The sequence below is a fragment of the Eleutherodactylus coqui genome, chromosome 13, assembly GCF_035609145.1.
Source record: "Eleutherodactylus coqui strain aEleCoq1 chromosome 13, aEleCoq1.hap1, whole genome shotgun sequence".
Classification (NCBI taxonomy): Eukaryota; Metazoa; Chordata; class Amphibia; order Anura; family Eleutherodactylidae; genus Eleutherodactylus; species Eleutherodactylus coqui.
Window position 1 is genome coordinate 102,313,533 of NC_089849.1, and position 14,502 is coordinate 102,328,034.

At 45.0% G+C, this 14,502-nt stretch overlaps 1 protein-coding gene across 2 annotated transcripts in view; it reads right to left on the minus strand.

Moving 5' to 3' along the window:
• HELZ (helicase with zinc finger) overlaps positions 1–14,502 on the minus strand; it is a 70,624-nt gene that overhangs the window by 27,020 nt on the left and 29,102 nt on the right. For both annotated transcript variants that reach the window (XM_066587297.1, XM_066587298.1), the window contains exons 12-18: positions 13,410–13,743; positions 12,252–12,382; positions 9,219–9,398; positions 8,544–8,645; positions 6,117–6,295; positions 4,929–5,047; positions 1,559–1,704 (exon numbers count right to left, since the gene is read on the minus strand). In XM_066587297.1, the coding sequence (XP_066443394.1) occupies positions 1,559–1,704; positions 4,929–5,047; positions 6,117–6,295; positions 8,544–8,645; positions 9,219–9,398; positions 12,252–12,382; positions 13,410–13,743 (1,191 nt within the window). The remainder of the gene's footprint in view (positions 1–1,558; positions 1,705–4,928; positions 5,048–6,116; positions 6,296–8,543; positions 8,646–9,218; positions 9,399–12,251; positions 12,383–13,409; positions 13,744–14,502) is intronic.

Consider the following 14,502-nt stretch of genomic DNA (forward strand, 5'->3'; position numbering starts at 1 on the left):
CATCCAGATGAATGGGTTAGTAGAAAATGAACGAAGGTGGGAGGGTCAACAGATTCATGGGTCCAGTGTGCGGACAGAAAGACTACATAATATCAGATGTTACGTCGCCACCCGCTACTAATCCCACCAATGTGGATACAATCTAGTGACCATGGATGCCATTTATTTACCATAATTGTGAATGCAGCTCTGGAAGTGACTGGAGTATACGAACTGAGATAGCAGCTTAGGATGTGATGGGGAGTGCAAGTAGTGCGATTGCAGCTTTACAGATGACTGGAGGCAGCGATTCCATTCCGCATGTAATTCATGATATAACTCAAAACCTTTACAAAGTCACTCGATTGTTAACCCTGCAAAATCACTGTCCCACAATGGGGTTCCGCATCATTAAAAGAGAAAACCAAACTCTCTTAGGGCGTATTCATCATTGGATCCATAAACCAAACTCTCTTAGGGCGTATTCATCATTGCACTCTGAGCATGCTTGGAGTGTGGAAAACATAGAAACCAGGACTGTAGTACTAGGCAGCGAGTGCCGTCAGCTCTCCTTCCCACTCCTGGCCGATTGGCTGTACTCCGCCTCTCCTGTGACGTCACTACCATTAACACTACCCCTGACAAGTGTGCTCACTGGACTTGTGTGGATTAACCCTCTGAAGGAAAGCACACCCGGAGGTCTGTGATGTGCATCACATGCATCCTTCAGAGGGTTAATCCAGCAAGCACACTTGTCAGTGAGGGGGGTGTTTAATGGTAGTGATGTCAAGGGAGAGGCAGAGTACAGCTATCCAGGAGTGGGAGGGGGAGAGCCGACAGCAGTCACTGCCTAGTACTACAGTCCTGGTTTCTAGGTTTTCCGCGCTCTGAGTATGCTCAGAGTACGCTCAGAGTGCAATGATGCATACGCCCTTACGTATTACCGGGATCACATGTAGAATAGGTTATAATACAAATGGGCATATACGACTGCAACAATCCATACTTGTGACTGCTTTCAGGAAGCCCACGGGTTCTCTATACTTCTGAGCTCTGCACTGAACATGTGGGTGGGCTGTGCATTAGTCATGATGTGATGCCTTGACCTGTCATCTGATTTATGCATTCACTTTCAGATCCCACCACACAATAAAAGCCACAAGGGACCGTAGATGTTGTTAGAACATCAAAAACTATAGTAAATGGTGGTTATTTTCAGGTAAGTCACCTTCTGAGTGCATAATGACCCATGGAAGCATTCCTGCAGACAACACGATCTGCTAGTGTAAAGGGCTGATGCACCACAAATCTGCACTCACAGAACTGACTAGCTTTAGTAGGACACCTAGTGATGAAAAGAAGTCTACGACTAGAGCAATACAGAGCCCAGCCAGGCAAAGAGACCGCTCTAACTGCACATAACGGACCATCTAAACAAGTGGACGCTGGTATGAAAAGAACTATGCAAAGAAGCATTTTCAATCGTTGACAAAAATTGCCAAAATGTCCTAATATTTTGAGATCTACTGATAGAGCTCTACTTCTATTTGTGGCAAGATCTCCTTAACGAGTTACTTACTTGATGATGGCCTCGTGAGAGCGGTAATTCTCACACAGCAAAATCCTACATGGGAAGTCAGCTGGATAATGTTCGTACAAGCGATCTAATAGCGACACGTGGAGGTTCCGCTCTCTTGCAAACTCGCTGTAGACAAACGGACTGAGCTGTAAGAGATAGAACAGAGGGTCTGTGAGACCACCGCGTTACTGCAACGTACCTACAATGCAGCTGTAACAAAGCCTGGACCTCCTGAGGGAAGGTTATAATGACGACACAGGGGGTTGGTGCCATCATGATATCATGAAAAAGTCAATCGCTTTCTAATAGACTTTGCGTTTCAGTTCCTCACCTTGTTCAAGATGGCTGCTTTCTGTCAGTGTATGGAAACCTTCCATTTATATGCTGACCCAGTCCTACTTACATAGCTGATGGACGTGCTACAAGGTATCATTAAAGGCAAATATTTCTGATAACTCTTAGGCTGGGGTCACCCGGGACAGTAATCTCACGGAATGTCTGTAGCAGGACAGCACAGAAATTATGCGAGATTTATGCATTTGGCGTGGGTTTTGCAGCTGCTTTTAAGTCTGTATTACGCTGTGGAAAGCTCTCCCCATAGAGAGAAGAGAGTCCACTGCTGAAACTGCACCAAAATTGACATGTCGCAGATTTGAATTACGCTCCACATGTCAGTTTCCGCATGGCTTGTCCGCAGTGTGTGAATGATACTTTTACAAATCTCGTCCACTTAGCGGCTTAGTCCCAGTTTTAAAAAGGCATGCAAAATTTCGGTGCGAAGGGTCCGCATGGAAATTCCGTAGCGATCCCGCCCCGTGTGACCTCAGCCTTACACTGAACTGTTGTAACAAACTAGTGAGTGGTGTGGGTAGAATTAGTTGCGATATATTGCCGACACGGATAATATTGCATTAATACTGAGATGTGCCATTCAGGAGTCGGGAAGAGCTGGGAGATGAGGAGATTGTAATGGCAGTAATACTGACAGGCACCCAGGTTACCAGGATCTAACAACTCATGACTGAATAGAAAAGGATATTACTGTGATTCAGGGGCTTGTATTATCTAAGTACAGTAAAAACCCTTTTAGACACAAGAATCGCTCAAAAAATAAATAAATAAATAAAAAAAAAAAAAACGCTCAAAACTGTCTTTTGAGCTACAGAGACATCATGCTGTTTTCGAGCACGAGTCGTTAGTCGCTCCGTTCTAGTAAGCTAGAATTCAGCGATCAACTGTTATCAGTGGAGCAGGCTGTTATCAGCCAGCTGCGCTGATAAGATTCTCTGTGCCTGTGTCCTGCTGTGAATTCACAACGGGGCACGGGCTGTAAGCACAGAGAACACTACAGCTGTTCGCCTATGCAAAGCAGCTGTATTGTTCTATTAGCGGCCGCGGCTGTGCCCAGCTCCGACTGCATATATTAGCTACTATAAACTATGAAAAGATGATCGCTCAAAACTGTCACTCAAACAATTGTTTGAGTGACTTTTGAGCGATCATCTATCAGTGTAAATAGGGCTTAAAGCACTTTTCTATAATCGCCCAATCCTCCAGACATTTGATCATCTGGTAGCGGTCCTGTTATTGCCAGTTAATAGGAATTTTACTATATGTGGAAGGGAAGGATAGGTTGATGGGAAGAGATGAAAAGCAGAACACCAACCGAACGCTTGACATTTTATTGCATCCAAATATTAAATACGACTGTTGTGCTGACTTATTGTAGTGCAATGATTAGCATACTAACACCCTCCGTTAGGCGTATGTACTGCAAGTTCAACGAGTGAAAAGGACAGACCAAGGTTTAACTATGCCTTAAAAAACCTGCAGCAGGAGTTTGGCCAGGTCGATCCACCTCACTCATTGAGCCTACATATGGCTGACAAAGTATAAAACGAAAAAAAGGGGTTTGATACCATGCTAGCCAGCAGAGCAAAATTAGATTGTTCTCAGTGGGAGAAACCACGTAATCTTTTAGATATACCTTTTACTGGCTATCAAAAATACATGATGTAATAATAGCGAGCTTTCAGATCTCACAGGGTCCTTCCTAAGGCAATAATGGAACAAATCGAAAGACATGTAATAAATACCAATGGGAGGGCAGGAACATGATAAACTTAAAGGGCTTGTCCCACGAAACAAAGTTGGGGTAAGCACTTCTGTATGGCCATATTAATGCACTTTGTAATATACATTGTGCATTAATTATGAGCCATACAGAAGTTATTCACTTACCTGTTCCGTTGCTAGCGTCCTCGTCTCCATGGTGCCGTCTAATTTTCAGCGTCTAATCGCCGGATTAGACGCGCTTGCGCAGTCCGGTCTTCTTCTTTTCTGAATGGGGCCGCTCGTGCCGGAGAGCGGCTCCTTGTAGCTCCGCCCCGTCACGTGCCGATTCCAGCCAATCAGGAGGCTGGAATCGGCAATGGACCGCACAGAAGACCTGCTGTCCACCGAGGGAGAAGATCCCGGCGGCCATCTTCACCAGGTAAGTAAGAAGTCACCGGAGCGCGGGGATTCAGGTAAGCACTATGCGGTTTTCTTTTTTAACCCCTGCATCGGGTTTGTCTCGCGCCGAACGGGGGGGGGGGCTATTGAAAAAGAAAAAAAACCCGTTTCGGCGCGGGACAACCCCTTTAATTTGCACTGGATAAATACCAAAGACAGAGGGTAAAATGGCATCAATAGCATTTAGATAAATAACAGGGAGGGATGATCATAACAGTAAATAGTTAGTCCAGGGACAAGGAATGTGAAGTCTCTCCTTCAGACCTGCAAACAAGGAAGATGGAACAATACCTCTGCAGCGCCACCTATTGCATGGCAGCATTCCTTCAAATCAATGTATGAGTTTTTACCAAGTTTACTGTTATGGTTATGCCTTCCTGCTATTAATTTAAATGCTATTAAGTTCACCCTGTTCCTGCCCTCCCATGTGATTATTGGTATTTATTCAATACGTCTTTAGATGTGTTCGATTGTATTGCCTGAGGAAGGACCCTGAGAGGTCCGAAAGCTTGCTATAACATCATGTATTTTTGTTAGCCATTAAAAGGTCTCATATCTACCAGATTACTTGGTTTCTCTTACTGAGAACAATCACAATTTGTATCCAAAATGTTGCACAAAAATAAGTGTGTACACCAGAGGGACTAATCTTCGGATACAATAACATTTCAAGCTTTCTATTTGTGTGCTGCTCTGCTTCTTCTCTCCTGAAGAGTACGATGTGTAGGCAGCTCTAGTAGAACGTGCATCCACACATCCCGTACAAAGGAATTGTGCTGCCTGAAATCCGTGCCATATGTTCATGGGAGGAATCAGGAGAGGATCTGAAGGATGAAGTAGTGTGTGACCTGCTCACCTGCATGTGATCTCCAGCCAGGACAATCCGCGTGCTCTTACTGACCAGGGCCAGAGGCATGATGGTTTCACATTCCATGGCTTGTGCTGCTTCATCTAATAGGATGTGGGTAAAAAAGCCTAAAACACAAAACCAAAATATAAGACAGACCCCTAGATCAGTGCGGAACTGCATCAATTACAGGACTCTCGTACAAACAAGCAGATAATGGTCCTGCTGCTGGGTTGTTGCCCTTCTTTGGCCTTGTCCAGCACTCCTCATGTAAAGGCCCATGTCCTGGTATTTGCTGCATGCTCTTGAGACTGTGCAAGGAGAGACAGCAAACATTCTTGGGAATGTGCCATCCATTGGGGAAGCAGGACTACGTGTGCAATTTGGCTGAGTTTCAGGTAGCACCTCATGTTACCAATAGCGAAAGAGACGTTAGTAAAAGAATCAGTCGGCCAAGATAAGGAGAGAGAAATGATCTTTGGCCACCACCTGCTAATCCATTCTCTGATTGGGGGTTGTCTGGCAGGTGCCCCTCTAGGACACGTGTTGCATCAATACACTTGAAATTAATTCACAATCACTTATGCTTCCTAACCTGACAGACTGATAGCCCTGAAGTTTAAGTGACTTTGGACTATACTGTGGTGCATTTTTCAGACGGACGCATCTCGGCCGAAAATGAGAGACACCCGCAACCAAGTCACATATATGCCGCAGCCCAGAATTCCATCGGATGGGGAAAATCCCTCACCTAGATAAACTCACTCCCCTTCGCCGGCAGCTCCCGGCAATAGAAGCTCCCATAGAACTCCGCTCTGAGTTGAGCAGGTTCTATGGGAGCTGCAGGCTGATCGCGGCCAAAAGATCTCTTCCGGCCCCGCACGTAAAATTGGCCATCTGATTCGGCAGCGTATGTGCCATTTTTTCTGGCTGGACGATTTTACGTGACTAATCATCGCCCATCTGGGGGGGTGAGGACCAGGGAGGAGGGAACCAAGGGACGGGGAAGGAGGGAAAACGAGGGAGGGGGGAGGTGGGAACGAGGAACAGCTCACTGCTGCTTCGCCCCTCCCCAGCAGCTGATGGCCGTCCCTCTGTGTGACTGCACAATTTGCATATAGCCAGGCCTTGCCCTGAGTCTATGGAGGACCTCTGGCTTTCTAACCATACAAATGGCGAATTTCCTAATGCACTCACCGGGCTCCAGATCCAGCTGGCAGAGATACTGTGATGTGCTGAGAGTTACCACCACAACCCTGTGCCGCACTATGTCTTCCCTCTGGGGCATCTGGAAGGTGGAATGTGTGCTGGAGATCAGACAGTACTGGTGCACAACTGGGTGCACAGTCTTCACCCAGCGATTTCGGAAATATACCCTGCAAATGGCAGAATAGTAAAGTAAGATCAGGCTGTCCAGCGCTCTTGTGATATACACATCTGCTTCGCTTCTGTCACAGAAAAACTGTATGCCAATATAGTCTACAAATCCTTTATATATCCCCTATAGGGTTAAGGCCCTCATACACAAGACCATTATCGTTCAAAAAATCGTTCAAACAAGTGAAAATGAACATAATCGTTCATTGTAAACGCAGCCAATGATTGAACGATGAATGATAATTCAGTCGCTCACATGATATGATTGTTAGCTCATTCGCTAATTGTTTGGTTTAAGTACCGATCATTCAGTCGTTCTCAGCCGCTGGTACAGTGAACCAAAAAACGATTTATCTGCCTGTATAAACAGACTGCACGAGCGAATTCGAACGATAAATCGTTAGGTGTAAAAAAAAAAAACCTTACTTATGCCTCAGCTGGCTGGCCAAAAAATGGTTTTTATCCTGAACTAAAAATCATTATTCAAAAAGCTAGCGATGGCAGCGTTTACATGCAACAATTATTGCTCAAAATACATCGTTTGAACAAACTGTGAGCGATAATCGTTGTGTGTAAATGAGCCTTTATAGTGCTTGTCTAATCTTGTAGCTTCATCAGTACACAATGAGCAGTTCTGAAACTTTCTGATAGACTTCATGATTTATTTCCTGATCATTTTCCCGATTTCTGTTTTCTTATTGTAAATGGCAACATTTTTGTTCACAGAGGTGATCCATACAGATCTAATATTCGTCACATCTGATGCTTTGTTACAGCTTAAGGCCCATTTAGACACAACGATTATCGCTCAAAAGATGTCTTTGGAGTGACTTTTGACCAATAATCGTTGTGCCATTTACATCACAAGATGATCGCTCAAATGTAGAGTGATCCCATTGCGCTCCGAGGGATGCAGAGAACAAGAGGGAGGCCACTTGTTCTCTGCATCCAACTGTTCCCCACTGCGAGCGCCCAGCTGTCATACGCTTGTCTTCTGCATTCAGCTGTTCCCCGTGCCGAGCACGCGGCTGTTATACAGCCAAGCGCTCTGAGCGGTAGATGCAGAAGACAAGCGGGGGTCCCCCGCTCTGAGCGCCCGGTTGTTATACAGCTGAGCGCTCTGAGCAGAGGATGCAGAAGACAAGCTGGACAGCTGTGTTCTTCATACTCAGCCTGTCATCAGGGATCAGGATACAGCTGAAACAATAGTATCAGCTGTATCCCGCTGTGAATCCCTGATAAGACTCATTACAGTGATGAGCGATGGTTACCGAAAACTGCACGATGTCAGTGCAGTTAGACACGACAATTATCTCGAATTTTGAGCGATAATCGTTGCGTCTAAATGGGCCTTTAATTCAGTCTTGACAATGCATTGTGGACTCCAGATGGATACATTTCATCTGCACTGATATGGTGTAATAAACCATCAAGTTATGTTGTGTTTACTAGGCACAGGGCTGTCTAGACTGCATACATTATAACAAATCCTCACTAGTGTCTGAGCAGTCCGCAATCAGTGATGGCAGGCAAAAATTATAAAAATGGCAAGGAACTGAAATAATAAGTCTAGAAAGAAACTGTATAAAAACAGTCCCACAATTTTTTACTAAGAAAACGAATGATTAAGATGTATGTAGATGTTCCCCAAACACTCTTCTTAGCTCCATCCAGAGCAGTCAGCCTCACAATACCACTAGGGGATGTGCAGGAGTACCCATTGACACCCCGTAATGATTCATTTTAGCGCCAGAGATCAGACGCCCAGTGACGGACAACATCTGATGAAAATCAACTGGCTGACGGGTCGACTAGTTAATTAAAAGGAGGGCGATCCCCTGTTCGGTAATTAAAAAGTCATCACTTTATAATACTAAGCTTGATTCTATTTTGCAACCCTACCCAGACCTCTGGATGCAGCCTGAAGTATATAGAATAGAGGCTTGCATTCTGATCGTGATAGCTACATCCAGATCCTCCCTTATATCATATAGCGTACATCTATAAGAGTATATGCAGCACGGTGTAAACATTATATTTATATGTATACATGTAGACAGGAGGCTGGATGCAGTGAGGACATCCAAAATGTAAAGCTCCATCCTTTACAATGCAGCCTACATCCCAGGAAATGAGAATTACGGCCAATTAGAAACAAGGTTTATGTGACGTCACTTCTTATGCAAAGGCTGAAGGTTCAGATCCCGTTAGGACATTAACGGGCAGTACTGAATTATCCTTAGATACCTGAGCGGCCTGGCCTGTGGATTCCCTGTTTCAACGTATGGATGTAAATAATCCTTGATGTAAAGGTCAGCAGCGCTGTTAGAATGGGTGCAAATCAGGACCCTGTCAGGAAGAAGAAGGTGAACATCAGTGACAAGCTCCTATAGAATATTACTGCATAGGGGGTAAAGATTGTGCATAACAGTTTTCAACATTTTCTGTCATTCTTTAGTGTTCATTTTCCAGACTCTTATGTTGCTGTTACACACCGTGGCACATATAGCGGAGGCATGTTACTCTGGCACGCACAGCGAGAACATATGACACACCCCGGCATGCACAGCTCTTGGGCCTCTCTCACGCACACGCTTTTTACTGCGATTAGCGCAACGTTTTCAGCGCTGCACTAATCGCGGTAAGACGCTCCCATTGATTTCAATGGAGCCTCTCTGACAGCGACTCAATCGCGACGCAGGCCCCGATTTTCAAGTATTTTTTTTTCTATTTTCGGTGTTTAGCGCACCTTATCCATGATGAGCTACGCTAAACTCTGCTGTTGGCCACAGGAAGCTGCGGACAAAAGTGAAAGTAAAATCAGGGCACTTTGCAGCGCTGCTGTGTGAGGGAGGCCTTAGACATTACACATCTGGAGATGCAAGGCTCTCACATGAAGGGAGCACTGAGATAAGAATTTACCTGGTGTCTTGCTGTTTAAGGATGTGCTTCACAGCCTGGGCCAAGGTGAATGTCTTCCCGGTTCCATAGGGGCCAATGATTAAGATAGGGGGCAATTGAATAGAAAGCGGTGTAGCGATTGCCAAGATAGCTTCTTTCTGCTTGGTGTTCAGCCGTGGATCTAACAGCTCATCCCACTGTCTGTCAGAGAAGAGAACAACAACATGGGAAGAACGAAGCACTCTGAACAAATCATCGCTAATACTGTGAAAAGGGTAGAGGGGAAAGGTTAAGGAGTAGAGGGGTAAAAAGTGTCAGTTAAAAAAAAAAAAAAAAAGAGAGAGAAAAGAAGATAACAATGCAGTTAGGGCTCCTTCACACAGGCTTTTTTTGTATCCGTGTTTTGCAAGCCAAAACCAGGAGTGGAACTTAAAGAGAGAAAGTATGATGGAGAGATTTGCATTTCTTCCATATTTTGGACCCGCTTCTGGTTTTGGCTTGCAAAAACACGGATACAAAAAAAAAGCCAGTGTGAAGGAGCCCTTAAAGGGGTGAACTGTGGGGTAGAGGTTGAAGAGCAGGGGTGAAGTCTAGAGGGGTGTAGGGGAAAAGCTGTGAGAGGAGGAAGGAAAAGTAAAGGCCCATTTAGACGGGACGAGTGTCAGGCAAATGATGCCCGATACTCATGCCCGCACATACTCGCTCTCGTGCACTGCTGCACAGGAGCTAGTATTGCTGGCTCACAGTGGGGCGGCAGGAGGAGATTTCACTCCGCGCTCTTCCCCGCCCCTCTCCATTGACTTCACACAGCGGCCGTTCAGTCCTTAATGACTGCTATTTATACTGAACGATCAGCTCATCGACCATCGTTTATGCAGCAACGCTGATCGCTCAGTGTAAACAGCAGCCGTTCAATACTGAACGGCCGCTGTGTTAAGTCAATGGAGAGGGATGGGTCACAGCGAGGAGAGAAATCTCCTGCAGCCCCCTGCTAGCTGCTCTGTGAGCGAGACAGCGCTACTAGCTGCCACACAGAAGCACGGGAGCGAGTGTTTGCAGGGACGAGTATCGGGCATCGTTTGCCCGACATTTGTCCCATATAAATCCACCTTAAGAGAAAGTGTTGGTAAAAGGCTGAAAGTTCAAGTTAAATGGTTGAATCTTTGGGGAGGAGCATGGAGATACAGGGATAAAAAGTATGGGTGGGAAGAGATACATGGGGGGGGGTCAGCACAGACCTAACACTCTAACACCTAACATCTAAGTTGACCAGAAGGGGCAGGATTGCAACCCTTTGTGCCATTCCCGCATCTCATACTACACCTTGTGTCATTTTTGCCCCTTGCAACATTCTACGGCCTCTACAACCAAATGTTTTCTAAAATCTTACCAACTACCAGAAAAGGAATTACCATGTGACAAATTTTTGCTTCTGTGTAATTGCCCCTTTCCCCAGTATTAAAAAGCTGCCAGCATTTATTCTGGGTTTTGAGTTGAGTATTATTATCATCTTTGTGCTGCTGTTGGCTCTTCCCTCTTCTCTGTGTAATTAGTGTCAGAGCAGCATGTTCGTGGCGCCATTGTTCTGGCAGTGGATTAGATGATGGGGTTGTGCTCTGCGCTGCCTGCTCGATTAGCAAACATTGTTGTGCTATGGGATTTCTCATGCCAAATATGTTTACACCAAAAATAAATATTTAATCAGGAACCTTCAATGCGCGCAAATGCTGCATCCGTAATTTCTGGCCAAGATTATTTCTGCACATAACTATCTGGCGGTGCCATGATACACTTTTCTATAACCGCCTGGAAGTCCAGCCACCGAACGCAACTAATCTGCAGCTACTTATGCAATTCCCAAGAATTACATGTCAAACTAGTGCCAGTGTTAGATGACCACATGAGGACGGTATTATATGGGCCCTGCCCGGTGGTCGGATAAGATTTAACCCCTTTGCGACATCTGTCATATACATACAGTGGAAATAAGAGTGGTCTGTATGGAGTGGGTTGAGGAACAGAGCCCCCTGCAGCACAATGTGATCAATTGTTATGCCAGTCGGAAGCTTAGTGAATCCCTGCTATTCTAGTAACTCCTACTACATGTTGCCTGTGGTATGGTGTCATAGAATGACGGCCAAGGCACAACACATTATAAAGCAGAAGTATTGCAGTGTTTTGTAGAGATGATCGGTCCTAACAGGGGAGTTAAAAAGAAAAAAAAAATGGTGGAAATTTTTTTGATTTTTTTTACCTAAATATGAACCAGTAAAAAGAAAAACAACATAATTGACACCGCCACATCCAAAAAAATCTGAAGAAAAGGTGTATGTATATATACTCTTCGCCAAAAAATAATCTCGTCCCTAGAAGTAGTTGTCATTTTGTTCATCCTCGTCCTGCAGTTCCACCTGAGGCAGATATACAATTGATGAGAGTTGTGGTGATTAGATGGACGGTCTTGTCACCGGAGGCCCTAAAAGTGGATCCACCCCCGGCCTATAAGAGGCTCTCGGAGGCTCCTTGTGTGTAGTGGCCTCTTCTTCCGCTTGTGTAGAGCTTGTTGGCCACTAGACGCCTCTACAACGCAGAAAAGAGATTTCACCCCATTGCCAAAGTCTGAGAGGGGCGCATTTTTGGGATGTGAGAAGCTGGATGGTCGTATTGACGTATTGTCCCCCACCAGCCGTTCTGACCAGACTGTTAGGAGGATTCCTTTAGATGAGTTGATTATCATTTGAACGAGCGCACAAATATCTCTCCGGTCCTAACAGTTTTGTTACAATGCATCAGTGCAGGTAAAATGTATCAGTCTGAAGTCAACCATGGATTGTCAAGACTGGAAACAAATGTTGCAAGTTTTCAGGAGAGTTTTCAACCTCTCAATGTAAAACAATGAATGTCTCCATTCACTGACAGCAAGAGGAGATCTTAAAATGGTGAGGTATTGAAGCACCAAGAAAATAAGAGGTTTGTAGAGCTTTTCCTCATAAAGAGGAGACATAACACTGGGCCACTGAGGGTTGTAGAGACTGATGGACAGGGAGGATTTACCTGTTGGGGCTCCAAGGTATTGGGGGTGTTGCGCTCAGATCTGGAAAGAGAACGCCATTATCTCTTATCCTGTCCAAGGCAAAGTGCATTTCACACAGCGGCAGTCTGTTCAGCTGGAACTGGAGCTCAACCTGGAGGAAGAGGGAAACCATTAGATCAGAAGTAATGGTGTGAGAGTGCTTGGGAGGCACCACTCCTGTAGGACATGCAAGTGTCATAGTGCTAAGTTTCATTATGATTACTCCAGTCACATGTAGAGCTGCATTCACTAGAGCTTTGGCTGCTTGCACTGATCCCGAGTTACAACCAAAGCTATTCACTACTTTTTTTGCAGTTAGTAGGGGAAATTGAGTTTTTGCAGCCTGACAACTGATTCAGTTCTTCTACGTGGCTTTATATGCATTGTGAAAGATGTAAAGTTTATGCCATTCAGTACGCAGAGGTCCAATGCCAAAACACATCTCCCACTGAGCACAACAGCAGCCTGCAGTGCATCATGGGATTTCAGCTATGCATATTACACATAATGTAATAGGTATGATGTAACATCAGAATTTTGTAAGCAGATCTGACTGTGAATAAGTGTAAAGGCCATTTTACACGCAACGATTATAGCTCAAAATTCGTCCAGAGGGCCGAAAATGAGCGATAATCGTAACATGTAAACGTGGGCATTCATTTGAGCGATGGATTTTAGTTAAACCTAACATCCATTGTTTAGCTATTCAAAGACTGCAGGATGTTCTCCCCACAGCATGTTTACACTAGCCTCCAGGAGAACAATGCAATCTGCTGGCGGCCACAAAGAGAACAAAGGAATGTGTGTAGGCTGCTGTTTACACACCTAGGCGTGTGAGTAATCACACACTGGGCTCCTCAAACAGCTTCTGGAGGTCCTATTACATGCAAATGAAGATGATAAAGTGTTAATGACCATTAATGGCCATTAACACTTTATGCAAACAATTCACTAAATCTTTCAAACTTTGAAAGATTATCTTTGCGCGTAAAAGGGCCTGAAGACCTGGTCTAACCGTAGAATAGTAACTGCATTCAACTCAGGATGACATGATGAACCTCAGGATGAGTACATGAAAGGTAAAAGGAAATTATTAGCAAAGGAAGTCAAAACTGTATGCCTTCAGTGGGCTTCTTCACCTGCATCTCCCGGTCGGCCCGGAGTCGCAGCTCTTCACAGCAATCCTTGCATATTCTCAAGAAGATGTAATCCTTTGTCTTCTCCTCGATTACCGCTTCAAACACCTTTTCTTTACTTCCCTGGCTCTGTGCAGACTTTTCCTTCGAAACCGGCAGCACGTACACAGCGTTGACTTTGGTCATCACTAGTCTGCCGGCCAAAGTATCTTCAGAAAGTGTCTCAGTGAGTTTAAAGCGACCAAAAAGTTGCCCGTTCTGTGCGTATTTGGCTCCTCCAGAAACACCAGTCAGCATGAAGCTTGCCACCAGCTGAAGCTGAACCTTGATGTTAAACCTGCAAGTAAAGAATGGGTTAATGGCGAATTCTACATATTTCCATATAGACTATAACATGTATTGCACTCACTGTCGGGATTTATATACCATGGCCAGAATTGGGAATTATGGCTCCACCACAGTATGTGGACTCAATATAGTTGACCCCCGAGGTACAGCCTACTAATTAATAAGGATAACTTCCTTTTTTTCTGGAAAGTTAATCGACTACCAGTACTTCGACCAATCCGTCAGCGGTTGTTGCCCAGCTTTCTACATGATACGCACAGGAGCAGGGATGCATAATGTAACATTTCAGAAGTCTGGGGAAGCTGGCAGTGCTAACACCCATAGAAACTATTAGAGTGCATTCCCACATAACAGAAACCACCCGTGGCCGAGACTCCATCCAGCTGCGGCAGCCAACAGAAGCAGCACAATCTTGCCAATAAGGTCGGCAAGATCGAGCAGCTGGGTGGAGCCTCAGTCGCATGGGGTTTTTGTTACATGGGAATGCACCTGAAAGGAGGCCATATATGTTTTTACCCAGCTGTCCCAATCAGAAATACATCTACGACGCACAACGCTGTAAATATTATGTCTGCTGATTAAAGTCATCAATCACTGTCACATTAGCCATTCTATTAAATCCCCATGTAGGAAAGGATTATAATAGAGCAGCATTGATCCCATGATCTATTTTGCAGGCAGGCAGAGGTTTATAAAACAGGAATGGCACCCTCTTGTGGATGAACCGTACCATTTTGTATAGACTGAA